Source organism: Clupea harengus, chromosome 3 (assembly GCF_900700415.2).
Source record: "Clupea harengus chromosome 3, Ch_v2.0.2, whole genome shotgun sequence".
NCBI lineage: Eukaryota > Metazoa > Chordata > Actinopteri > Clupeiformes > Clupeidae > Clupea > Clupea harengus.
In genome coordinates this window covers 28184703-28211799 of record NC_045154.1, presented here as the reverse complement: position 1 = coordinate 28211799, position 27097 = coordinate 28184703, and the positions used below count along the sequence as shown (strand labels likewise).

General features: G+C 45.3%; 3 protein-coding genes across 10 annotated transcripts in view; 1 reads left to right on the top strand and 2 right to left on the bottom strand.

Annotated features, from left to right (window-relative positions):
* The window catches only part of LOC105889708 (suppressor of tumorigenicity 7 protein homolog), a 28730-nt gene extending 23605 nt beyond the window's left edge, over positions 1 to 5125 (top strand). For 4 of the 7 annotated variants that reach the window (XM_031565252.2, XM_031565254.2, XM_031565257.2 and 1 more), the window contains 3 exons: positions 161 to 253; positions 1159 to 1301; positions 4672 to 5125. In XM_031565252.2, coding sequence (XP_031421112.1) covers positions 161 to 253; positions 1159 to 1301; positions 4672 to 4767 — 332 coding nt within the window. In that variant the 3' untranslated portion in view covers positions 4768 to 5125. The remainder of the gene's footprint in view (positions 1 to 160; positions 254 to 1158; positions 1302 to 4671) is intronic. The other 3 variants (XM_031565253.2, XM_031565258.2, XM_031565256.2) reach the window with 1 other exon arrangement.
* Positions 5126 to 5854: 729 nt separating this feature from the next.
* wnt2 (wingless-type MMTV integration site family member 2) lies at positions 5855 to 11711 on the bottom strand. The gene is made up of 5 exons (XM_031565260.2): positions 11297 to 11711; positions 10680 to 10900; positions 9282 to 9559; positions 8501 to 8765; positions 5855 to 6082 (listed from the first exon to the last, which is right to left on the bottom strand). The coding sequence occupies exons 1-5, from the start codon at positions 11377 to 11379 to the stop codon at positions 5877 to 5879; spliced, it is 1053 nt and encodes a 350-aa protein (XP_031421120.1). The 5' UTR covers positions 11380 to 11711; the 3' UTR covers positions 5855 to 5876.
* A 720-nt stretch (positions 11712 to 12431) lies between these two features.
* asz1 (ankyrin repeat, SAM and basic leucine zipper domain containing 1) lies at positions 12432 to 24953 on the bottom strand. Of its 2 annotated transcripts, none has more exons than XM_012815620.3 (13): positions 24756 to 24953; positions 24240 to 24345; positions 23772 to 23894; positions 21969 to 22080; positions 19522 to 19633; positions 19225 to 19359; positions 18932 to 19053; positions 18586 to 18658; positions 18382 to 18438; positions 18088 to 18200; positions 15977 to 16082; positions 15565 to 15678; positions 12432 to 13442 (listed from the first exon to the last, which is right to left on the bottom strand). In XM_012815620.3, the coding sequence occupies exons 1-13, from the start codon at positions 24855 to 24857 to the stop codon at positions 13287 to 13289; spliced, it is 1431 nt and encodes a 476-aa protein (XP_012671074.2). In that variant the 5' UTR covers positions 24858 to 24953; the 3' UTR covers positions 12432 to 13286. The 2 variants fall into 2 exon arrangements, with proteins under 2 accessions (XP_012671074.2, XP_031421119.1); XM_031565259.2 differs by lacking the exon at positions 24756 to 24953 and adding an exon at positions 24647 to 24730 and having other exon boundaries at positions 12433 to 13442.
* Positions 24954 to 27097: the final 2144 nt, after the last annotated feature.

The window sequence follows — 27097 nt, the reverse complement described above, 5'->3', positions numbered from 1 at the left end:
GTCCCTGTACGTGCAACGCATCGTGTCTCTGTTGAAGAATTTATAGATTGCCCAGAGGTTATGGTTTCTGAGAGGATAGCATGGCCGTTTCTGTTTTTTGTTTTGTTTTGTTTGTTTGTTTGGGGTTAACTGTTATGTCCTCTCGATTCCTTCCCTGCAGCATTCAGAATGATCCCCTACCCTTTGGAAAAAGGCCACCTCTTTTACCCATACCCCATCTGTACAGAGACAGCCGACAGAGAACTCCTACCAAGTAAGAGATGGTCCTCTCTATGTGTGTGTGTGTGTGTGTGTGTGTGTGTGTGTGTGTGTGTCACTTAATGTAGTTAGTATGTATCTGTGTAAGGAGTAGTTGTAATTCTCTGGGTGGGTCAGGTATTGAGGGGTTTTGCTTGGTTATGGTAGGTAGCTGCAAATCCCCCGCCATTGCTGTAATGCAGAAGTGCTTAAAGCACAACACCGACTGACATGTAGGTGGCTGGGATCATGCCACACTGTATTATGACCTGCCTGATTAATACTACATATCTGATGGAGTGGAAAATCACATTAGCCTATTCACATTACCCAGCAGCTACTCTTTGAGAGAGAATAACTAGCCATATTCTGCTTTTTACCTATTACCCACCACGTCTCTGGACATATCCAGTTGCAGTTTGTAGCAAGGATAGTACAGGTGGATCTCCCTTTTCTTTTGATTAATTGTCAGTTTACTATCATGATTCATCTTTGGGATACATTGACCCCCACCCACCGGGACCCCTCTACTCCATTCTTCCACCATGATGGAGCTCTCGTGGGTGACCTTTAATCAGACTAACTGATATTAATCCCCCTTCAGCAACACTTTGGATTGTCTTAACCACTGCTTTTAGAATTGACTGCAGATCACAGCTTAAAGCCTCCCTCTCTGGAGGCTGTGTGTATCAACAGTAGTTATCAAGACCAAAACAAACTGGTACTGAACCGGGACCTCTGTTATCAGTCGTGACATATACAGGCAGCTAAGTTTTAGTTTTTTTGTCTTAAGATTCGATCAGTTTCCCTCCCTGTGTGTGTGTGTGTGTGTGTGTGTGTGTGTGTGTGTGTTTGCGTGTGTTTGCGATGCTGCCATGGCTGTGCGGTTAACCACTGGGCGGTGTGTTTCATGTGTGTAAGCAGTGTTCCACGAGGTGTCGGTGTACCCGAAGAAAGAGCTGCCCTTCTTCATCCTGTTCACAGCCGGCCTCTGCTCCTTCACAGCCATGCTGGCCCTGCTCACCCACCAGTTCCCCGAGCTCATGGGAGTCTTCGCTAAAGCTGTGAGTACCTCCACTGGCTGCTCTTCACAGGGACGGGTGGGACACTCTGTCCCCGCGGGACAAGGGAACAAGGGGTTTGGGGAATTTCATTGTCTACGGTGGCGTCAACTCTTGAGAACAATGACAGAAGTGACATTTGCCTGAGTGCATTCTGTGTGTGTGTGTGTGTGTGGCAGGCACTCGTATTCTCATTTCTCTCATCCGTCTGTCAGGCTAGTCCTCAACACACTCAAAAACAGTCTGAAACTAAAACTTCACTGTGTAAAGTATACCTGAGGTAGTTCCTTTATCCCCTTAACTGTATTTACATCAAGTGTCTGTATGTGGAGCCATCTATGGCGTACATGTTTACACACCCTCTTAGACAGCCCCCTCTCTACTCCTAGCAGTGCTGCTCATGTTTGACACACACTTTCACTTCCAACGGCGTCTATTAAACTCACAGGTATGCCACAAGACCAGCAGTAGCTGCACACGTTCACCATCAGGTGCTCTGTTTACATTCCGCTATGACCGTGATCATCCATCATAATGAATATTGAGTTACGCTCACCTTCACAGCCCATAGCGCTCTGCTGTGACTCGTTCTGCGATGCTCCACTGCAAAAAAGTTAGTTGCACTTTGGAGGACTGCGGAGACGAGGGTAGAGTCGAGATATCTCTGGATTGAAATAGAACTGGTATGTCTGTCTGGAAGATGATAGGCGGATTCTGGAGATTCCTTCACAACAGGAGAGAAGGAGAGTCAGATGTGGACGCAGATGATGGCAATCGCGGGCTTATGGACCGTTTGGCCGTCATTAGAAATTACAGTCAATTCAAGTCGAACCCAGCTGTGTCTTTGCACGCGGGAAGGAAGAGCTGAAGCTTTTATTATTCCCAGCAGACTCGTTAATGGCTGAAATGGCTCAAATTCCATGAATAATTTAACGCACCGTTGAAATCCAACCAGTAATGACATGCAGGAGGGATGAATGGAGGAAGTGAAACAATAACAGAAAATGTTAATACACCTGAATGGACATGGATGCGTTTGGGAAAGCCAGTCGAGTGAAGAGTGGGATCTGGGTGAAATGTTAGGAGATTAGGAGAGGGTCAGGAAGTGAGGCCTTTTCCAGGCTCAGGCTTTGATATTGCTGGCTGCAGAAGCTAAAGCCTGAAGAGTCACCTGAATGTTGGATTATGGGGGCCGTAGGGGCCACACGGCACCTTGACTTATTGCCAGTGTCTTGTCCTCTCAGTTGATGATTATTTGTTTGAATTCCTCCGTTCCACTCCTTCACACCCATGTGGGGTTGTGCTACAGCATGATGCCACTCCCCTGGAATCCCACTGAGCTCATCCACTCTCTCAACAGTGGGTGACATTATCAGAAGAAACATCTCCCAAGCCAAACCGTGTGTGTGTGTGTGTGTGTGTGTGTGTGTGTGTGATCTACATGCTGTGTGTATGTACACACAGGACAGCCTAGATGAGGCACAGTGTGGGTCGGAGCATGTGCCCAGTTACCAAGACCAAATGTATTTGCACACAGGGGAATGACCGGGTAGATGAAGGTTAGCGCATGTGCAGGTGACGGGAGCTGTGTGAATGTGCCCAGCGATGGAGCGAGAGCTGGGATCCAGTAATCGTCCGTGTCCCCCCCCCCCCGCGACCCTCCCCAGGCATGGCATTTTATCTCCCATCTGACAAAGCCAAGCCTCCATGACCTGCAAACCGGTGTCCCGCTTCTGCTCCAGCCCCTATTCCACACGCAGCCTGCTGCCAAAACATAACCACCGCAGTACACCCGAGACACACACACACACACACACACACACACACACACACACACACACACACACACACACACACACAGTGAATGAGCGAGGGGTGGGCTGGGAGAGAATGATCTGGAGCCCAACATGCTTGCAAAATCACACAGAGAGCACCCTTCTTCCAAGAACAGACACACAGAACCATGTGATTGTCAGGAGGTCAGTGCCAAGTATTGGCACAAAGGCCCCAATTTGATTCGATTACGATTCACAAGCTAGCAATTCAATTCAATCCGATTCCATACTGCATATTAGCCTAAAAGTTCGATCTATACATTTTACAGATCGATATCGAATCAGATGAATTAAAAAAAAAAAAAACAACAGTTAGATTGGGGGGGTGGGAATATTTTTGCACACTCCTACATTATGGTTATGGAAACGTGCTACTTTTGCATATAGTGACTGTGCCATATGCACCGTGCCCATATAGTGTGTGCCCATATAGTGTCCGTGCCCATATAGTGTGTGCCATATGCACCGTGCCCATGTAGTGTGTGCCCATATAGTGTGTGCCATATGCACCGTGCCCATATAGTGTGTGCCCATATAGTGTGTGCCCATATAGTGTGTGCCCATATAGTGTGTGCCCATATAGTGTGTGCCATATGCACCGTGCCCATATAGTGTGTGCCCATATAGTGTGTGCCCATATAGTGTGTGCCCACACACTGCATGTGTGTACCCCACTGGTTCACTGTCAGCGGCTCACAGTGAGCCTTTACCATGTCCACAAGCTTCACATTTAAGTGGCCTCTATTATACCCTCAAACATACAGGGAGTACATACTGCACACACACATACAGGGAGTTCATACTGCACACACACATACAGGGAGTACATACTGCACACACACACATACAGGGAGTACATACTGCACACACACACACACACACACACACACACACACACACACATACAGGGAGTACATACTGTACACACACATACATACAGGGAGTACATACTGCACACACACATACATACAGGGAGTACATACTGCACACACACATACATACAGGGAGTTCATACTGCAGAGTGTGTTTTCACACGGGGTGACCTTCCCTCCACGAACAAAAAGAAATATTTTTGATTCCTGTGCGATCAGAGATGGGCGGCTGTCCTAATCCGCTGTTCTGCTATCTGGAAGTGATGTTTCCATCTCCCACTTCAAAGAGCCATAATCGCTCGGGTCGGGGCTGCAGGCAGCAGCCTTTGAATCTTTGTTCAAAAGAGAGAGATTTAGAGGTAACAGGTGTGTGAGAGATTTTTTTTTTTTTTTTTTGAAAGGGGAAGGGGGGTTGTTGGGCTGTACGTTGCCATGTATGTGGTCTGACATCTCACCCCCCAATCTCTCTCTCTCTCTCTCTCTGTCTGTCTCTCTCTCTCTCTCTCTCTCTCTCTCTCTGTCTGTCTCTCTCTCTCTGTCTGTCTGTCTGTCTCTCTCTCTCTCTCTCTCTCTCTCTCTCTCTCTCTGTGTCTGTCTCCCCCACCCCTTCTTTTTCTCTCTGTCTGTCTGTTGTGTCTCTTCCCTCCACCGTCACCGTGGGAGCAGTTTCTCAGCACGCTTTTTGCGCCTCTCAACTTCATCATGGAGAAAGTGGAGAGCATCCTACCTTCCAGCCTTTGGCATCAGCTCACGCGCATCTAAACCCCCTCGACCTTCGACCGGCCCGGTGTGTTACGGCTGAGCCTCACCCTCGTGCCAAGCTCTGTGTCCAGCTGCCCATGGGCAGAAGAGAAGAGGAGAAGGAGGAGGAAATACCCACCGGCAGATTAAGGGAAAAAAACAAACATTCAAAAGAGAGAAAGTCAATTATGGTTTTGACTTATTTTTTAAAAAACGTTCTTCTGTTCCCAATTTCTTTTTTTTTTGTTTTGTTTTGTTTTATGATTTTTTTTTTTTTTTCCAAACTCATGTTGGAACCTGTTTTTTGTTGTACAAAAAAGAGGTGATTAAAATGCCATCAAAAAGGACAAAAAAATAAAGACTTTTGTGTATTGCTGCAAAATGAAAAACCGGTCTGTTGTTTGGCTTTGAAAACTGAAGAAGGGATGCCCTTTGAGGTCATACACAAGGGATTTGGCTATTCCAAATCATTTCATGAATCTGACAGGTGCTGGCCAGCCTAAAATCAAAGGCATCACTCAGCCTGCCTGTGGTATTCTGACCTTTATCCAAGCTTAGTTGCCATTTACTACTTGCTTTGGTCATTTCATGTGCATATGAATACATATAATGCCAAGCCAGTGAGTGAATAGGTATGTTCTTAGACCATCATTGTTTTTTTCCATCAATTTGTACAAAACCTTTTAAAGCATACCTACAAATTCAACACCTGGTCATAATACAAGTAAACTTTATTTTTAAATTATATATAGTATCTATTTACATGGAACAATATGTTTAAGATTTGTTTAAGAAACATTCTGGTACTTGAGGATTTAATAAATATGACCAACTTGCTGGAAAGAAAAAACAGTTAGGAAATATATGTATATTTATGCACAAAGACTGATACATTTACGCAAAGCTTAAGAAACCAAATTTATCTGCCTAAAGTTGTCAATCCATTTGCATCCATCTATTGTGACGTTCAGTAGGTCTGCATGAGTAGATCTGTATTCAGCTGTAGTCTGTGTGACGCCCCCCCAAAGGCTGATTGTGGGACAGCAGAGATCACATCTGTGTGTTGGCGACGGTGTCAACTCACTGACCCTGGATCAGTGGGGGGGGGGGGGTTTGAGCGGAGGGGGTGGTCACGACGGGCCCTTGCAGGTGTGAACATCCACTTCCTCGTGGCAGTCGCGGCAGTGCACCTCACAGCACCAGTGGAACTTGCACTCGCATTTGGTGGTGCGGCTGACGCGCGACGTGTCGTAGCCACGGCCACAGCACATGACCTCGCAGCTGTCTGCGCCACGAGCCGTCCGGTTGCAGATTCGGCCCCCGGTGCCCGCTGAGCCTGCAGGGAAGGAGGGGAGAAAGAGAACGAGATCATCAGAACATGGAGGTATGTGTGTGAAACTGGCCCCTGAGACTCCAGGCCCCATCAAACACTGCATGATCCCACCGCTCTAGTAGAACATGACTTCCATGTCATCAGTCAAAGGGGTAGCATGTACTAATAGAATATGACTGTATGGAAAATAACATTTAAATGACACCATTGAGAAGATGTACTAAGATCAGCCCCTTGTCGTCATCTCCCCTGTTTGCCCACAGCTGTAACTGTGCCCTGATCAGTGCTGCCTTGTGAGCTGAGGCCCCCCGCGGTGCCCCTATATTAAAGTTGCCCTCCTGCCGCAGCTGAGGGACACTGAGGTGGCTCAGAGGGAGGCCGCAGGTGGAGATGGCCGCCTGGTTCCCATTGCAGGTGAGATGAGAGACTGCTGACAGCACCTCTCACTTGCTGCTAAGGGCCTCATCACATGTTCATTTTAAAGAGACGTGTAATCTCTCCCCCCCCCACCCACCCACCACCAACCCTAAACGACTCATCTCGCCACCAGCCTGGCAACGTGCCGATACGCATCCCCCCTAAACACACACACACACACACACACACACTTACCTAAAGTCACACACAATAAGCTACTAGACCTATGAGAGCTACCACTCAATTAGCCCCACAAACACAACTGTCATGTTCCACCCACAACAACAGCATCTGAGCCCCAAGCCCAGGCTCTGTAGAGTTGCAGCCGCAGCAGCAGCAGCAGCAGCAGCAGCAGCAGCACTGGCTCTCTCCCTCGCCTGCTCTCTGGGTTTGGGAGAAGCCAGGTATGTGTCTGGGCACGACATGGCCACTCCCCGTACCTCACTGCTCCAGCTGGCTGGTATGCCTCTGCCTCGCTATCGCTTACATCACGGGCAGTGGGCTCCACCTGAAACACGTCTGTTTATTGAATTAAGATGAAGGGGTGCCAAGAGATGAGTTTAGCATGTGGAGCCACGGCGGGAGCCGGGAATTGATTTCACACTTTTGGAAGGGGGAAGGCAAAGCTTCTGTCTGCTTGTCTGCTTGCCTGCATCCCCCCCCCCCCCTGGCCGTGACTAGGACCAAACAGACGGGGCCGGGCCCCCGACTTTCTCACACGTCACCGGGGCTGCGGCGCTACCTGCGCAGGACGGATAGCGAGGGCCGCGTGACGCCAAGGCTGCGGGCACAAAGGAACAGGGATCAAACCAGAACATCCCAACAAGGCTCTAAAAACAACGGGAAGTGAAAGTCCTCAATGGAGCATGGCACAGGTCATTCAGACGGTTATTAACTCTTGAGGACTTGAGTAAAAGCTATTAAATAAAACGAGGTACAGTAAAAGCAGACCCTTACTTTTTTTTTCAGGGAGGCCTGTACCTACCTCCTTGCTTAAGGGGCCGCTTGGGGAAGGGGGGGTTGTGGGGTCAAACACATGACTTCCCTGAGCAAAAAATGCCTTTTGGGACTGTCAGAAGAAGAGGTGCAGTCTAGAAGGGGGGGTAATTTATTGCGCTGTGTCCAGATTGTGTTTCAGCTCCACTCTGCCTACAGAAGTGTGGTAATGTGCCTTAAACGCACACCGTCACCTGATAGCTGGGATCATCTGCTGCCTGACAGGCAACCCCCCCACCCACCCACCCAATACACACACACACACTCACACATATATATACACTCACACACACACACACACACACACACCCTTCCCAGTTATCCAGATATAAGAGTAGGGCGACTCTCCCCACTCCTGATACACCTGGTCTTATTCAGTCGACAGGGATAGAGAGCGGGGGACAGGACATGGCCTGGGGACAGAGCTCCGGCTGCATCGGGTTAACAGGCCCTGTGTAATGACTACTGTGTGTGCCACAACCGCGCCGCTCTCTGCTTACATCCCCTTTGTGTGTCTGAGTGCAAGACTAATGTTTTACAGACCCGGGGCAAGAGAGGCGCGCGGGGTCCCCGAGCCAGCCGAGTGATGGGGTTTCACAAGGGCATTTCTCAGGGAGCAGCCTCACAAAGGCTCGCTCCTCACTGTGCTTCTGGCCTCTGGCGGGATCAAGAGAGCAGGGAGCACTCCAACACACAAATCGCCATGAAGCTTTTGCAGCTGTGACATTAGTCATTAGACATTAGAGATACAGCTACCTGTATTTACCTGTGGTTAATAACTTTACTTGTGGTTAAGAACTTTATCTGTGGCTATACTATGGCACATCGTGTCCGCCTCACCCACCGTTCAGATACAGCTGAAACACAAACATTACTTATCTACCACATGTGCGATCAACTATCAAAGGATTTATCACATCAAAGGAATCCTCTTCACTTCTTCAAGAGGTTTTTCCTGTTGCTTATCTAAGCACTGGCCACTGTGTCAGTTCTGCTTGTTTCACTCACCGGAGTCGTGGTCCCGTATGCAGTAGTCTGGGGAGTCCTCGAAGTACACCAGATCATTCTTGGTGGGCCTCTTGAACTTGCGGAGCGCCCGCGTGAAGCCCGTGCCGTACTGGTTCATCACCACCTGCACGGCGCTGTTGTACTTCTTGCGCAGGTAGTCGCCCGTCTGCCTGAAGTCGGCCATGGCCAGCCAGCAGGTGCGCACGTTGCAGGAGCCGCTGACACCGTGGCACTTACACTCCAGCTTCATGAAGCGCTTGACTGCCTGCGGAGAGGACACGGGCATCGCCGGCCGGAGAAAAGCAGAGGGATGGTAAAATGACTGTGCCAAGACACAACCAAGCATATGTCACACCCTAACCTATACCAGCCGTGGGTAATTCTCTCATGCAATTCATTGTGCCAAATATACTACTTCAAGGCTGAATCATGACTAGTTGACATTGGATGGCTTGGGCGTAGTCCAGCCTTAATCAAAAATCTAAGCATTACTTTAGTCTGAAGCCATCCTAAAAACTTAAATGCTGGGATTTCAGACTCATTCGTTTCACATTTAAGGTTAAGCTTTTCACTTAAACAAGAAAACAGGACACAAGTCAACTCATGTAGACAGATGAATTTGTACAACACATTCATGCCCTATATCAGTGCAGCACAGTACAAAATTCAGTGTAAAACTTTGTGTATTTGAGTGTATCTGTTCCTATGTGTGTGAGTGTGTGTGTGTGTGTGTATTTGACTGTATCTGTGTGTGTGTGTGTGTGTGTAGGTGTGTGGTCACCTTCCGCCCCGCTCGGTTGTTGTGGAGGTTGGTGAGGGCCCTAGCATCTCGTTCTTTCTTCTCTTTGGCATCTATGAAGGCCTGGGTGAACTTGATGGCATAGTCCACATGATCGCTGCAGCCGCCCCATTCGAAGGTCCCTTTGTCGTCCCAGGAGGAGCCCTTCTTCCCTGGGTCACAGGAGCAAGAGTCCAGCTCCCCCTGGCTGCAGGCTCGGGTCAAGGTGTAGACCACGCCCGCAGAGGAGATGGCATACACGAAGGCCGCCTCACGACTGCCTGAAAAGTAGATCAAGAATTGCTCTTTCCCATCCAAAATACACTCCAGCTGACCAGGTCACAGGGAATACTATGCTGGACTTCCAGAAAGTGCCTGTCATGTTTGAAACTTACATGTATTTTTGTTGCTGAACTAAGACTCAACCAATCAGTATTATGTTCAGAATGAATTTTGATAAAATCAAAAACGGAGAAAAAAAGCCTTAAAAAAAAACCACTCTTTCTTTGATGACACGTAGTCACACACACACTGCCTTGATAACACACTTCATGATAAAGGTATCGTCTGTTTTGTACTTCCCCCTGACAAGATATCATATCTGACAAGAACACTGACATGTGGGTAGAGGGGGAGGGAGGAGAGAGAGAGAGAGCGAGAGTACGACATATTAATGAAAATATATACCCTATGTTTGAATGTTTGAGTGTGTGTGCAAGGTGTAGGCTACATTAGTGAAAAAATAAGGGGGTTGCAAAAACAGTATATAAGCCCTGCTTTGAACAGACTTTCCCCCATGGCAGGGAAAAAGACCAGAAATTCCCTTCAATTGTTTACAATTAGTGCCTTGACATTGACAATAAGTCGACTTTCACAGAGCCGAAGAGACAAGACTACCCATCACAGCCTCTTCCCATTGCTTTGCAGTGGGACGCCTGGGAGGTCTACAGGCTTCGGGAAAGCAGATTATCGGTGGAGATTAAAACTTTAAAGTCCGGTCCCGCTTCATTAAGAAGCCTGGGAGACTCCAGCAGGCCAGTTCCTGTTGGGATATTCCTGTTAATATGATTTCAAATGGGGATTCTGAGAATCGTAGCTTCTTAATTTGACTACTTGGTTTTACAAATAAGTGTAATATGTGGGTGTACAAAATTGTGCCATACTGTCCGGCTCATAGAGGGCCCTCATCTATTTCTTATAATGACAAAATTAGCTAAAACGCGGAGTTTATAGAGCAGTTAACTTGGCCGTGAAATCTATGTCCGTTTTAATACACTTCTCAACCCCGTGTGTGGCAGTTCTAAATGTTATTTTTGTAAAGACTTTTTGAAGAAGGGTTTCGAAGACACCTGTCCACAACACGCAATCCCCTCAAAGAAAAACGCAATTCTTCATACTTACTACGATGCAGGAGTTTCCCGAAAACGTTATGATCCCGTGCCATGGTGTTGCAATTCCAGCGGTGGTTCTGGAACTGATGCTGGCATTCTCCTATCCACTCTTTCACTCCAGTCCCAACTGCCTGCATTATTTTTGGATGCTGGCGACACAACTGGCGCTGCTTACTAACTAGTCCAGGGATGTTGTCACACATCACTTGCGACCCGAGGGTACCCATGTGCCTGCATACAAGATGAAAGCGCTGTGATCGATTTAAATCTCTTCAAATTGTGTGCCTTCCACAAAGTTCAAAGACATGAGCTGCACGCAAGGGCACCGGACCCTGACTATTTACGCAGTGGACTATTTAGGCTATAAAAAAAATACAACCTGTATTAACTGACTAAAACAATTAGGCAATTTCAAAATGTCCTACTTAATTCGACATAAGAGCGGATACACCACACACCAAAAGTTTCTTGGTTTCTAAAAAAGTTGCAATGCGACATAATGAATATCTACCTCTACATATTGCAATTTTCAAAACCAAGTATAATATATGCATAGCAAATCTTTCATCTTTAATTATACTACAATATGTCAGTGATTACACATTACAAAAAAAAAATCAGACTCACCACCAAGAAGCGTCCACCTCTGATGTAAACCAGAAGATTGTCACACACACAGAAAAACATATCCCACTTGGCAATAAGTTCATATTACAAATGTTTGATCGTTAAGGCTTACTCATTGGTTCAGGCACAGTTTCAGGGACATCCATGCGTAAGAAAAAAGAACCGCATAAAAAGTGACAGCAATAAAAATGCATAAGCAAAATCGCAACTACCTATCCGATTCACATACAAATGACACCTCGGATCAAAAAGCATCGCTCAGACGACTAACGAAATGATCATTCGACATAAAAACATCCTGGTCAGGTCGTTGGTCGGTTGAGGTAGTTCTAATGATATTGGTCGATCTTGAGTTAACAAAAATTCGCAGTGTTGAGATAGCTGATGATCTCCTATCAGGTTTAAATTGCTTACACAAGGGGTGGGCGCAGTCCTGTCTCTGGAATGAAGTGCAGAAATTAGATGTCTGAAAGTATCTGTTCAGGCTAGCTTGACACCAGACACAGGCTTGGCTGATATCCAAACGGCAAGGTGTAGAATGTGGTACGTGATACCTCAGACAATATTTTCTCAACAAAAACAATCATAAAGTACATGTCAAACACAACCCTGATACTTGAAGCCTATTATGATCACGACTGATGCAACCTTTAAAATAACTTTCACACACAAAAACACATTCTTTTGAAAACAATTTAGCCAATTTGTATTCTTTTTTGTAATAGCACATTTCCTCCACCAACCCTCCGCCAACTCCGTAAACTCTCATGTGTGCATTGAAATTGGATTATCACATTCTTTTGAACTTTTTTCCACGATCGGTACGATTGTCACTCTCTATTTCCTTCATCTTTGATCTCCCATTTATGCAAGAGATTTAATGTGCGATTCTTTTTATTGGGAGGTCTTGTCCGTAGAGAGGACGGAGATTAATGGTCAAATTGGATTCTTCTTCCTGCGCGGAAGAAAACTGTCTTAACAGCAAGATGAATAGCCTAAGCGACATGCCATTTATACAATGGATTTCGAATTAATTTAATTTCAAGCTACCTTTTATGCCTGAACCTCCGTCTTTACGGGCTATACTATAGCAATATTGAGCTTAATATTGGGAATTGTTCAGATTTATCTTAGAGCCAGGTAAAGGGGACAACCAACTTTGACAAATAAAATGCCTTCATGCTCTATATTAGATGTTCCTATTCGCAGCAACTCTAGTCTGGATCAGTCCAACAGAGTTCCGTTCAGAAAAGAATACAGACTTTACAGCTAGAAGTTGGATTTAGTTCTGTCGACACACACAAAAGTAATATGTAAACAGTCATAGACCATTCTAATGATTCCAATATAAGCCACATTATGTCCCAATCATTTCATTTATTTTTTATTTTGCACCACTAAATGTCTAATCATGTAACTGGAACAAATGTACAGAAAGTAAACTTCACCTAGTAGTAATGTGATGATTACATTAACAAAAGAAAAACTTATTTCGAAACATAAAATTGATATAAGGTTAAGGAAATAAAAGTATATGCATGTATTATTTACAAAAGTCTACATTACAGGGTGTGTGAAAACAGAACAAACTAGAACTGGGAACAATTACCTCATAAAACCAAAATCAAACATAAACTGCCTTTTTTATTTTTAAACATAAACAAGAAAATCAGCTAAAAATAATAAATAAATAAAACTCTTAACAAAACTTTCAGCCAAAATATGCAAGCCACTATAAGCATTCCTCCTCCACAGGTTAGCAAGCCAGCTTTTAGTTACGCCTTCACTGTATACTGAGGGTGTGTGTGTGTGTGTGTGTGGGGTGGGGGGGGGGAGGGGGGCTGAGAATTGATTCTCTCCATTCTGTGAAGGGTCCCATTATAACTGTGTTGTGTGAACTGTTCCTCTACGCACTAGGTGAAGCACTCGCACCCCATCTGGCTTGGGCAGTCTCGGGAATATGTGACAGCAGAGCCATAAAACACGATTCTCAGGCCCACATCTTCACGCTCCTCCGGGTCGGCGAGACCAGAAGCAGCAGGCCCGCTGCGAGCATGCCCAGTGCGAGCGTCTTGGGCAGCCATCTCCGGAGGCGGCCGTGGGAACTGGGCCGGGCGGGCTGACCGGGGGACTCGGCCGGGTCCATCTAGGCAGCAGCAGAAGGCATCACAAGATTAAATTGGAGTTGGAAACACTGGGCTCGCTCGTTCGCTCGCTCGCTCGCTCGCTAGCCCGCTCTCACAGCCAGCTAATGAGCCAATGCGCAGGGACCTCCGGAGCCCTAATCCTAACTGTATTACACCAATCACCTTCCACTTCACCTGAATCACCACCCCTGCCCACTCTGGGGGCCAGGGAAAACAATGTCTCACTTTACACCAGGGACTGGCTCGAATTAAAATGTGCTTACTACCTATGGAGAGGACGTGTCCCGTCACATCAGGTCACAAAGACCGGGGGAACGCTTCCTGGCATGTCTGCGTCACCTGAGCCCGTTCGGGCCGGCTAAAGACTCAACTCAGAAAAGCAGCTTAACACCACCGGCGCTGTCACACACCATTTCCAGCTGCGGGGAGCACTGGGCACATCTAAGCCAAGTTCAAAGGCGCATTAAAAATGTTTAAAGACAACCGGGAGGCTGTAAACTTGATCAAATTGCTTGGGGGCTTTGGGTGTACAAAGTACAAAGATAAACTGAATGAAATAAGGAACACCCTCCCCACCCCATTAAAAAAAAAAATATTCCACAGCTTGCTCAATGAAGGAAGGAATATTTGTTAACTTTATCTACAATTGATTTAAAACCTATTGTAATTTAAATTCTTTTAGGCAGTGCAATCACACATTTCCAGAGATCTACCATGCTAGTAAAACAGACAATAATCTTTCAGAGGACACAAGAGAAATAATAAACAGAAGGAGATGTACAGGGTGACCATTGGCACTTGCAGACAATGAAAAATGACATGAGCTGTTTGCCTGAATTATATTCCCACGGCAGAGTTGAAAGGTGTCTGGTGTGAAAATCTCCAAATGAGTTTTTAATTTCACTAACTGCTAGCTACGAGTGAAAACGTGTTTTTTTTCATGCTTCTCCTTTTCTTCTTTCCTGCCCTATTTCACTTGAACTGTCTTTTTGCCACACTACTGAAGCGCTTATTCAAAGCCGCCATCTAGAGCTATAAATCCACCATGTCAGTTCCAACTGCATATGCTTCAGGAAAAACAAGCCATGCACCACCTTCTTTTCCCATCCATCTCTCTCTTTCTCTTTTTCTCTCTCTCTCTCACACACACACACACACACACACACACACACACACACACACACACACACTCTCTCTCACACAGACACACACACACACACACACACACACAGGCATATCTTCATGAGAATAGGTATGAAATCATTCCAGGCCTGCCTGACATCAAAAGATTCATTAAAAGCACAAAATTGCATTCAATAGAGAAAGCCAAAACACGCATGTCATAACATAACAAGCATATTGAATGTGATGAAATATGTAGAACTGAGCTGCAACACAATGTAATACCTTGCCACCTTTGTATGTGTGCCCAATTTGGCAAGATAATGAGCTTAATAAAATGATGAATGGAGCGAGGAGAACGCTATTAAGGGGCAATCATGCTCTAGCAGAAATAACTGATTGCTTGATGGTTCCTTGAGGAGAGGAGCTGGAATGCACAAAGTGCGTGGAGTTTCTCCTGGTCATTGATTGATGCAATAGGACGCATTCTCTTTTGTCAGGCCGCTCTGATTGGCTGGGAAAGTCTCCGGCCGAGGCGGCTCTCTCTGGGCCGGCCGCCAGCCTGGCCACATGGCCCCCGTTGGCCGTCGGATTCCAGGCTGATACGGCGGCCATCCCCCTCTCCTCTCCTCCACTCTCTCCATTCTTCTCTCGTCTCGGCCTCTCTCCGCTCTACCGCGGGGAGGCTGCTGTACCTCCGAGCCTCCACCTGAGTTATGGACTGTGAGGGCTGAAGCCTGTCAAAACCCCCCCACCATCCACCCTCACCCACCGATGGAGGCCCACAAACCCTCAGCCAGGGCTGGAACGCACCAACAAGATGAAGGGCCTTTCAAGAAGAGGACTATGTCTGAGGAGGATGATTCATTCTGCTGTATGTGTGCTTGTGCATGTGTGTGTGTGTGTGTGAGAGTACTGACGGAAACAAACACAAAGAGAGATGGAAAAAGGAGAGAGAGAGAGAGAGCGAGAGAGAGAGAGAGAGAGAGAGAGACTAACCTTACGCAGAAGGTCTCTGAGGCAGGCCACCTCTTTCTGGAGGTCTCTAGTCTGGGCAACCAGCTCTGTGCAAATGGCCTGCGCCTCCTTTTTAGGGTCCCAGGTCAGTACCAGCTGTTGGACACACGGCAGAGAGACGGTGAACCCCACACACACACACACACACACACACACACGGCAGAGAGACGGAGAACCACACACACACACACACACATTTACACGGCTTACATAAATAGTTTGGGTTTTTGTGTCAACAAATAAAAAAAAGAGAACTCAGATGTATTTATGAGATCTTTGAAGGGTGGGTATGGATTCTATTAAGCGAGACTAGGTTTTTGCTGGCTTGTCAGGCAGTTGTGTGTGTGTGTGTGTGTGTGTGTGTGTGTGTGTGTGTGTGTGTGTGGCAGGATACCTCTGAAGCGTTGCGGGGAAAGCGGCCAATGACATCCCTCACTGTGTCCGTCAGGTAGCAGCACTGTTGCCGCAGGCTGATCAGGAAAGTGTACAGCTCGTCGCTCCTTTAAAACACAATACAGCCCAGTTAATACACGGCCAGCAGTAATGCCAGCAGCTCATTGACAGACATGGGGATCTGGGGATCTGGGGATCTGTTCCCTAAAATCACTCAAAACAAGCTTGCTGAACCATATTCTTCATTTCAGCACCAACCATGTGGCATCCATTCTTGTTAACTTGTTTAGCTTGGAGCAAGTACAAAGCACAGCATCAAAGACAACATAAATGGACACCCATGCAATTATAAGAGAAGAGGGAAGTACACTCAGTCCTGAGTAATGAGTTGCATGATATTTTTAGTCATCCTTGATATACAGCAAGTTACACACACAGGGCCTGGATCATATTTTGCACAAAATCTTGCCTTGAACAAGAACATTTCCATTTCCAAATGCCATATGGGTCCGGGAAATCCTTTATCCCAGCCTGGCAGTGCAGCGCAGCGCGGGACTGTCAGGCTTATTAGCCTGAGAAAGAAAAACAGGTGCAAACTGCGCACACAGACCCCCGAGAGCACATGCCTGCTCGGATCAGCGCTGCTCGTCCGTAACGAGCTGAGAAAAATACCACTGACCAGCGTGGATCAGCTTAATGAAAGAGAGCGCACCTCCCCTCAGACACTGTCACAACTGGGTCATTAGCGAGAGCTTTAAGCCATTACTCTTCAAATGATGGATGGCGACCATTTTTTATTTTTTTTTTTTTTTAAAAGGCGACACTTGTGAGGCTGCTCTCTTGTACGCTCTCGTGTGCAAGCCGGTGATGAGGTCAACACTACGTTGGTGATGTCGGTCGTGTTATTCTAATGGTGTGTTCCCAAACCCCCCCCCCCCCCGGCAGCCGTTTTCTTATTCTAACACTCTGTCAGCAGCTCGGGTAAACACTGTCAGGCGGCGCGGAGTTACTATCTCCTCCAGGACGGTGAGATGGGCTCCGAGCGTGGCTCTGTTAGTTTATCTAGGAGTGAAAGACTGATAGGCCCTGACAAGCATGCTTAAGTGTGGGCCTGATGTGGAGAGGGGGGGACCTGCTGAACTGATCCATCTGTCTTTATCAGGGGATCTCCTCTGGGTGGCCACTGACAAACCAGCCCCCACCCCCCTCCCCCCTCCACTTCACCCAAAGCCTTCACCTTAACTACACCCCCCCCCATCCCCCCTCCCCCCTTAAGGCTCCTCTCAACACACTTCATGTCCCTAAAGTCTCCATGTCTTGTACAATCCTTGAAGAGCGGCAACTCTTCCTTGTCACTGGTGAGTGGGCTCCACTTGAGTGAAATGAATGGTGCTCTTCCACTGCTGAGGCTGCCCACAGGAAGTGAGCCGGTGTCAGACACCTCCCGTAGCGTTTAAGTTAGGCGCTGAAATAGTACAGTGTGTGTTTACACTCGCCGCCCCCCCATCATTACCAGGAAATCTACCCCGGCCAGGGGTATTTAGGCCGAGAGGGCAGTGCGATCTCCCCCAGGGCTGTTTACAGAGAAGCCATCAGGCGGGGATTTAAAGGGCTGAATTTACCGTTGTGGCGCAGTGCCCCTACCCTCTCCTAGACAAGGGTCGTGGGAATTAGAGGCTCGTTATGATTCATTAAGTGTGGACTTGAAGTTAAACACCGCGGTTTGACCCACCGTTCACAGCCATCAGTCAGGGATATAGTGCATGGAGAGATCCCGCTTGCTCATCTCTCACCTTACAAATCATTACGGACGCTTAACCCATTAGGACAAGCTTGCCCAAAATGCCTGTCTCGAGGATGTGGTCTTATGAACTGTACGATGGGTCAAGTGTTTTGATTTCCGTTTCTGCAATACTGTGAGGGTCCCCCCTATATGTTCTTATGGTTAAAAAAACAAACACTTTCCTATTGCCAGTGTCTTACAACATCTCTTTTGCCCAACCAGAGGGCTTCAGTCAGGTCAACACTCATGTAGTATACGTTATCCTAAGCGCCAATTGAGAGAGAAAAAAAAAGAAAGAATTCCATTCAGCAAAGCATAATAGAATGTACCCGTTGTCTATGTTTTCCAGCTGAATTAAGGTGTCCAGGTCCACCTGGTCTAGATGCATCTCCTGAACTGCTGCCAACACCTTCCTCTGGTCTTCAGGATCTGTAATGCCAATCTAGAGAGGGACAGTCGACGCAAGTAACCACACACTAGATTATCTGGCACACACGTGGACCACAAACCTCCCTATTAGTATAGCCAGATACGGCAAGCTCTGGCAAATGTCAGAATCATCCTTTGATGTCAGTCACACTACTGAAGGAAGTGAATCCCTGTGTGAATATGTGCTGGGTCACCTTGTCCAAGTCCTGCCTCTCCATGGCCAGCAGTTCACCCCAGGTAATGTCATGCTCCTGTTGACAAAATGTACCTTCCTCAACTACTACATACATAGCATACATAGATGTGTCCTGAAATCTTAGTGACAATCACTAACTTCAACTTAGAGAAGAAAACCTCAATGTACTTCTGACACTGTGCTTGGTAAAATAAGTACTCACTATTATGGTGTCAGAGAGGTACTCCAAATTCAAGCCATGTAGCAGCAACTCAATGTCACACAGTTTTGCAGAGCTGTGAGAATCAACACAGACAAACTGCTGTTTTAATCAAACTGGAAGTGCCAGTTTTTTGTGGCATCCAAAGGCACCACCATTTTCATCTATTTAAAGGACTGTAATATCAATAACCTCTAATCAGTATCTCTTTTTGTATAAACAATGACATGTTCTAAATCACTAGACATAAACACCTGCCATGGTCTCACTGAGACAGTACTTCATATTATGACCACAAGGGGGCAGCAGGTCCTGTGTTATGCTGAGTGGATGATCATGAGAACCTCACCTCTCAATGGATGCAGGCAATGGATCAGAGTTCCTCTTGAAAAATTTGAATAGGTTATCCTGCTTAGACAACTCACTACTATTCTTGCCAGCATCATTTGGCGAGGCTAGAAATCTGGAAATCTAAATTGAGAAAACAGGAGCACACACAAACAAACAAAGAGTAACAGGTCGACCACTTTGGAAATGAGTGACCCGACACCATACATTTGACAGACAAGAATAGCATTTTTTTTTTCTAAATCAGGATTTGAACAGAGACAACTGTGTTCAAGAGTTGGAAAACCAGTGCACCTGTGTTCGTTTCAACTGCTTGGCAACGTCGGCTGCAGTTTTGCCTGCCTTGGTTTTTAATGTCTTGTTGGCTCCAAGCTGGAGAAGTTTCAACACCGCCTCCTCGCGCCCGTACTGCACAGCAATTGTGAGGGCCTGGTTCACACAACATCAAGGAAGACATGCTCGAACCCGGTTGTTCTTCAACTCACAGCAGTATGGCATCTCATTTAGTATATTTTCAGTGTTCTCTCCTGTTGGTCATTTTACTTGCTCAGCTGGCACCGAACAGAAATGTTTGGACCCGTTAGCGCGTACCGTGTTTCCACTCTCGTCCTGGAAGTTGATCTCAGCTCCGTGGGACACCAACAAATTGATAACCTGGCTGTGGCCCTCCCTGGCTGCCATCATCAGTGATGTCATACGAGATCTGATCACACACACACACACACACATATATATATACACACACAAATGACCAGTGGCAACATGTCCACTAGAGAGCGGTAAAGACCCATAAGCTTTCAGAAGGAACATCTGCAGCGTTTGCCCACACAGAACCATCTGGAAGTATCCAGAACAGTCCTGTTGAATGTTGACAGAATTATCAATTGATTTCAATACTAATGATGAGAAATGATGGAGGGGCTCTCATTTCTTGTACTGACAAGGGCTCGGAGTAGATATAGCTAGACTTTGAATTCTCGAGGTCGCAGTCAGTGTATTGCCCATCTTCTGGGTACTAACTTCTTTAAACCTGGAGGTGTTGTGCAGTGTAGGCCAAAGGCTCTTTGGGATTGGCAATCATGCTTGGTTAAGGCCACTTCAGCCAAAATATCACCAAAATACCAAGGGGTAAATCTCTCAGTGACCACTGGGCACAGGTTTCTGAATAGGGCATGTGTACAAAGCGGTCACGTCTACAGAATGTAGAACTTCCTCCATTCAACTGAAATGTATTCTGACTAAAACCTTTTATGGAAGTGACGTGAGGTTACAAAGTGAGGCCTGACTGATTCAGCAGAAGTATTTGCTGGCACACCAGAACAATAGGGACCTGGGATCATCCGATGACTCATGCTTCACCATGGTTCCAACGTACAGAAGAATTCCAGCGTTACATCAGTCCACAATGGCCTGGGTCCAAGACTTAAATGATGGCCACTGTACAATAGGCTGGTTGTGTTCTTTCCTGGTGTGTTTCAGGAAACGATAGCCCTTACAAGAAGAGGCCAACGGCAGTCAAGATCTCAATCACTATTCTGAAGTAGATTTCCCATTTCTGGCTTGCTATAGCCCTAAGTGAAGATCTTAATTCTATTCACTGGCATGTTGGGGGCAGACATTGAAATGACATCTTTATCATCCAGTCATCAAAGGTGGTGCGTCAAGGGAAGTGCACACACAATCAGGTACAGTGCGGCCTGTGGGAATGTTAGTGCGGCCATTTATCAGAGGAGGGGGCTGACACTTCCCAGAAAGGCTGGGAGCAGCAGCTCTGAGAAGCAGCGCTTTGCAACACCAGCTCAGGTGGGCAAGGACACAGCCATCGCTCATGTTGACACATGCTAACCACCAAATACACATTTCCTCTTCGGTGACAAAGGAGGTGATGTTTTAAATGCCAAACTATCTTCCCAGGGCGTCAATCCTTCTGATGAAAAGGTGCCACTTGTTCAGATAACCAAAGTCCAGTGTGGTTTGCAAGGAGAACACACCTTTGAGGAACTGGGCCATTTTTGTATATACCATTTTTTTTGTTTTTTTTCTAAATAAACCACCGCGTAGCCCAATCTTGATGTGCCACCTGTTACAGTCTTGTTGTTCTCTACAACATCCACCAGAAAGCTTTCCTAATTTCCACTAATGGAAGACGAGGGCAGTCCAATAGTCGTCAGATTCTTCAAATTTAACTGAAATCATATATAACAGTATGCATAATACAATTTGGACAACACAACAAGATATTTGAATCTTGTAAAAAATACTTTACAAAAAAAGAAATGGCGATGCATCAGTATCTAAAAGGGTTAAAGGGGGGCAAAAAAACAAACATCCTTTCATGCTACCGTTGTCTAATGACTGAGTCTGCATTCTAATTGTTTACCTCACGCTTCAGGACAAACCAGCTGGTATAAATTGCCAGTGAAGTATACAAGCACGTAACAGGGGTAGGTTACCCGGGCCCTCCGTCTGCCTCCTGGTCTCCCCTTACCGCAGCTCAAATATTTTGTCTGAAGAGGAAACAATCAATTCCCTACTGATGCTTCAAGGCCATCTTGACACCCTGCTTGTTGGGTCTGTATGTATGTAGGTGACTGTGGAGGGGACTGTTTATTACAACTCAATGGGGGTGAGGTCATTGGGGGGTCTGTCTGTCTGTCGGTCTGTCTGCCTCTTTCTCTATGCTTCGATTCACAGCACACATGTTAAGCATTGGTATGTCTGCACTGGAGGGTCTGTGTGAATGCAGTTGCCATAACAGGATGTGATGGTGTGTGGAAATAAAATACTGAGTGACACTGGTGCTAAGGCTGGCTAAAGGTGGACCACAGTCTGTTGTCTGAGTCATATGCCTAAAGCAGAAAATGGCCTGAGAAGAGAGCCCCTCCTCTACCTGCAAATCATCAACCTAGACACCCACTAAATCAATAAAATCAGTGGTACAGCAATATGCTTAAAGGGATTAAGCTTTCAAATCTTTAACAGGTAGGCAAACACATACACACACATGCACGCACACACACACACACACACGCACGCACTTGTTAGGTGCATTTGGGTCGGCGTTGCGGGTTAGCAGCAGTTCCGCACACTTGGCGATCTTGTCTTCGGACGCAGATGCTGTGCAGGCAGCCATCAGGACAGTGTAGAGATCTATGGCAGAGGTGCCCACACAGGAGAGAGGGAAGCAGACAGAGCACACAGTGTCATATCCAGCGGATCACTGGCTGTTTTGGAGAAGAGGAAATAGGCATTTTTTAATGAGATCAAAACTTGCAGGACCCTAAAAAAAAAAAAAAAAACATGGACTAGCCTTTGTTGCCCTTCCAGAAGGATGAAGACAAAACCAGATGAAAGACACGAGGCATGTAAATTGCAAATATGATTCCTGGTCTAACTTATTGTGACTGGACTGGACTTTTTTTTGTCTTTGATTGTGATTGAACTGGGGTTTAGATTACGGGATGGGCTATGGTCAGGGGGGTAGGATGCAGACACAGTCTGTTTGCGTCTGTGGTTGAGCAGGAAAATAAATAAAAAGTTCAGACGACAGAATGACGGCAGCACCGTGTACTGTATACTAGCTTTATCAATCACTTCTGCATTCTTCGGCTTCGCAGCGGAACAGAACGTAGGAAGTGGCAGCTGAACACCCCCCCACCTTAATTATTTCCTTTCAGACCCTGAAGCTCCAACTACCCTCCCTTCCACAATCTCCCCTCCTCACTCTTCAGACCCACAACAGCCTCCCTCCAGCCTCCCTCCATCCCCAGTTTGGGTTGGACATGGTGGAATTCTCCAAATTATTTTGCTCACCTCTCTGCCAATATCCCAAGTTCAATGAGACTCAACAGATGCGTTCAATTTTTCAAAGCACAACAGAAATTGAACGTGTAAACTTAAAACACTACGGCGGATTAATTGCGTGTTTTTTGATATTCCCCCTTTTGCGTCACTGCCATTAAGTAATGGCAGATGGGGGGGGGGTGCGCTGTAATTGGTTGCTATCTGAGGCCACGCACGCGTGCAGCTGAGAGAAATGCACGCGGGAGAACCTGCCATCAACTGTTGCACACGCTAATGAAAAGCAAATGAAACCCCCAAAGGATTAAGTCTAGCCGTGCGATTCTTTTTGATATCACAGGATCCTTTCCCTGTGGCTGCCGCGAAATCCCATTATATGCCATAACTCCAGAAGACTGAAGTCATAGCAAGGTCATTTGATGCCACGCCAGGCATTCAGCCCTCTGTATCCTGTTCATTTAACACAGTTTCCAACAGTCATTCAGTTAAGCCAGTCGTTCCCAAAGTTTTCATGGCAGGCCCCCCTTTGACAATGGCGGGGGAAAAAAAGCAACACCAACCGACCCATCACAGTGTGAAGATTGCGACACTCATATAGCCTATTACCTGTTTTTAATCAAAACAAAACAGATGACCATCATAGCTTTTCTTTAACACTGTTTCTACATTTGAACAATTCACTTTTTCAATGTAATTTTATCGATCAGTTAAATCTTCTCTTATGTATGTAACATTTTTTTTTTTTTTAATTATCAGAGTGCTTGTTTAAAACGGATCAAATGGTTTTTTTTTTTGATTGTCTATATATCCATTCTTTGTATCGGTTCATGTTGGGTGCATGTCAGTTGTATTAATAAATAAATAGCATACATGCCAAACTATAGGCCATCATTTATATGGTGGTAACCTCTTGGTGTGCCAACACATAATGTTCAAATATAAATTGTATCCTAATTCAACAGGTTGCTAGTCTGGAGCAGATTATCCCTCATTTTATCCCACTATGTCACCTGTAATAGGTGGGTATGGCGACGCCTTACCTCTGCTGAAGTTGGCACTGGCTCCTCGGTCCAACAGCAGCTTAGCCATGTCATAGTTACCCGCATGAACTGCACACATCAGTGGGGTCCACTCAAAACCTAACCGTGTATCCACTTCCACACCTGCCAAAGAACAGTGTTAATTTCCTGCCTAATGTACAGTCTACATAGATAATAAGGTTCAGTTAAATGTCCTTTATCAGACTTTATGCTGTTCATATAGGCTTATGTTCCACAGTAGTTCATGGGCTCAGTGCGATGTTGGTGTACACATGGCAAGATAAGAATATGACAGTTTTTGTCAAAAGTTCCTAACGGCGAGATCTTATAATCACTGTACAACTGTCAAATGTGAGAGCTATATTGTTATCGTAGACAATATATAGACTACCCAACAGAACAGTGGTTCACGTCAAATCTAGCTACATAGCATAGCAGGCTAATGTCAATGCTCCATCTTAAACCTGCCATTGTCCAACAACTGCTCGACGACTTTGGTCTCTCCTGTGTTAATGGCTCGTTTCAGAGTTGAGACTTTGTCCCCACTGGATTTTAAGGCATCTGTCTCAAGACCCTGGCAAGATACATACTGTTAATGTACACATAACGTTAAGAAAACAATGCCAGCTTTAAAAACTACGGAAGGATAGGACAGTCACCACACAAACCACAGTCGATTCAAGGTTAGCTAACGTTATAGGTTAGACACGATTCAAAATGTGCTGACTTAGCTAGCTAGCGTCGCCAGTTGTGCTACGTTGAAAAACTTCTCTTTCTAACGTTAACAAAACAGTTAGACCACGCTTTTTCAAATCCCAGTCTATGCATAGACATAATATACAGAGCCATTCAGAAAATAGGTTAATGACTTTAACTGCAAATGTTATCTCAGAGTTGAGGGCAAACCCGCTCACGTGTCCAGAAGGGATGGCTAGCTAATGGTAATGACAGCCTGAAACTAAAATACACTTAAGATCACCTCACCCCGTTTGAACTTTGTTTAGGAGGATATCCAATATCCCATTCATCATCACTCCCATCGCTTTCATCTCCAGCTGGGAAAGCATACTCGATATCATTTGACATGATGAAGGATGACAACTGATTTAGTAAGTGTTCATGTCACTGGTGCTTTTTTTCTTAATACGTTGACGTCATCGAACGTAGACCGCAAGCTGGTGCTCTATGGCCATGAATGTGCGAGATAGGCCGAAGGTGCAAAACGCAAACGTCCTGCATAGCTCTAGAGGGATTTTTTTTCTTACCTTGGTCCTGTGACAGTGTTAGGTAATGTCTGATTCAGCCTTTGAAACTTTTCAAACTGTACTAAACAAATGCCAATCCATCTTGGTATAGGCTCAACTATAAACCTCACTAAGCAGGCCCTAGGCTACCCATTTGCGAATACTTAATTAATTAGCCTAATCATATTAAAATGCATTGGAAACAGGAATTAATACATTTGAATTTTGAACACAAATATCTTACTTTAGAGACTATGTCAGCCATTAAATGTGCTTGACCTATGATGCATTTGATGGATGGTGTACATAATTCTAATCATTTTCAAGAAAACATGGGCAGCATATTCACAGAGAATTAAATGATGGAAAGGTAATTATGTTGTCTAATATTTAAGGGCATTAATTATAGTTAGAGGGAGTCCAGCGTTGTACATGACACTGCTTATTTTAACAAAGCATAACAGACCTGTTTTGAAGCCACAGCATAGAGTTGTAGGTTAACTAGGCCATTTGAAAGGCATGCAAAACCTTGCAAATGTCAACAATACCACAGTTTGCACTGATCAAATATTGAGTGGCTTATGCTAACTAGTATATCTTTTGGCAAAGTAGCTGTAAATATTGTGCTGTGAAGTCTTTTGTAGCGTCATGCTCTGTCCCGGACCACAATACTGCATAGTGCTGTAGTCCTGGGCAGCTATATAAGACAGGTGTGTTTATCTATCCTTCACTTCACCATATAACATTCAAATGCATTTGAACATAATACCAGAAGCATTGCCTATAAAGAAGTTGCAAATAGCTGCATACTGTAGCTATAAATGTTACCAACTTCTGTCATTTAAAATGAATTATAATGCATGGAATTTCAGTGTCTCCAGTTCATTTTACACAACAGAATTAACATAGACTCATCTATCCTATATTGCCAAGTAATCTTAGCTACAGTGACCAATAATTCCTTCACCAGACCAGATATGTTTCAGCCATGTAGCCCTGGAGGGACTAAAATCTGGTGTTGTAATGCAGGAAATTAAATAGCAAAACATAAGAAAGGATAGGGTATATCTAAAAAAATAAATAATAATAATTTAGTGCATTTGATGAAAGGATGTTTTATATTTTTAATATGTGTGCTTTGTGTGTTATTTGTCCCATAAACCTGAGTTAAGGTAAATCAACAATGTCAAAATAAAAGTTAGTTTTGTCACATCATATTCAGATTGAGGAGAATTTTTTGCCAAGTCTAATCTTTACAAGTCACATTTGACCAAATTTGATGTGTATATATCCCTTGGTATGTTTGACCAGGTTAGTTGATAAATGGGGGAAGTGTATTTGTGTGTGCCTCTATCACCTTGTATCTGTGATAAGAGACCATGAGCCTGTGCCCAGAATCATGTTCCTTCTATGACTCACCCAAACTCACTGTAAGATGGTATGCGATCAGTTCTTTTTTTCTTTTCTTTTTTGAAGCCCAGAGATAACTGGTAAGCTTCAAATAGCGCCAAGATCAGGGTTTAGAAGCACAATACTTCACTGTGTGTCCACCAAAAGAGAGAAGTGGTGAAAACCGGTGGCAAGTAGTTTTTTTTATGTTTTGGTGAAATAATCTGATCCCAGGAACAGTATCTTCTCTGCAGTGGAATGTTGACGTTACCTGAGGGGTAGCAGACAGTAATATACAATGCATACCAGAGCCTGTTTTCCTCATAACCTTGTAGAATTTGAAGGTCTTTCCCTGGCATGTGCAGATATTTTATTTTAACAATATTGTCGTCTTCCTTGCCGTTTTCATCTGAGAATTCATTAAATGGCAAGTATGTTGTACATCTTCCTGTTCAGTACTTGATGGGGCACAACATCAAAGCTGTTCCAAACTCGGCATTAGAGGATCACTGGATGCCCTTTAAACAAAAGAATCAATGACAAAGCAAATATTACTTCTTCTAAAGTTCATCCTCTTTCTGTGATACCATTCATTCATTTGTTTTAATATTATTTGTAAATTTTCTCTACAGTATCACCTGCAGGTTGTTATGTGTCATGATGTGTTTCAGAATCCTTTATAATATCTTGTTC

Bases quoted from the DNA above. Each gene is read 5' to 3' on its own strand.
- wnt2 (XM_031565260.2), bottom strand. From the start codon at position 11,379: ATGAACTTATTGCCAAGTGGGATATGTTTTTCTGTGTGTGTGACAATC. The intron at 10,901-11,296 runs GTGAGTCTGATT...TCTTGTATGCAG, and splicing joins GAGGTGGACGCTTCTTGGTG to GCACATGGGTACCCTCGGGT. The intron at 6,083-8,500 runs GTGAGTGAAACA...CCTTCCCTGCAG, and splicing joins CATACGGGACCACGACTCCG to GCTCAGCGGGCACCGGGGGC.
- asz1 (XM_012815620.3), bottom strand. From the start codon at position 24,857: ATGTCAAATGATATCGAGTATGCTTTCCCAGCTGGAGATGAAAGCGAT. The intron at 18,439-18,585 runs GTGAGTACTTAT...TTTTGTCAACAG, and splicing joins ACCTCTCTGACACCATAATA to GAGCATGACATTACCTGGGG. The intron at 13,443-15,564 runs GTTAGTCTCTCT...GCTGCTGCCTAG, and splicing joins TCAGAGACCTTCTGCGTAAG to ATGGACCCGGCCGAGTCCCC.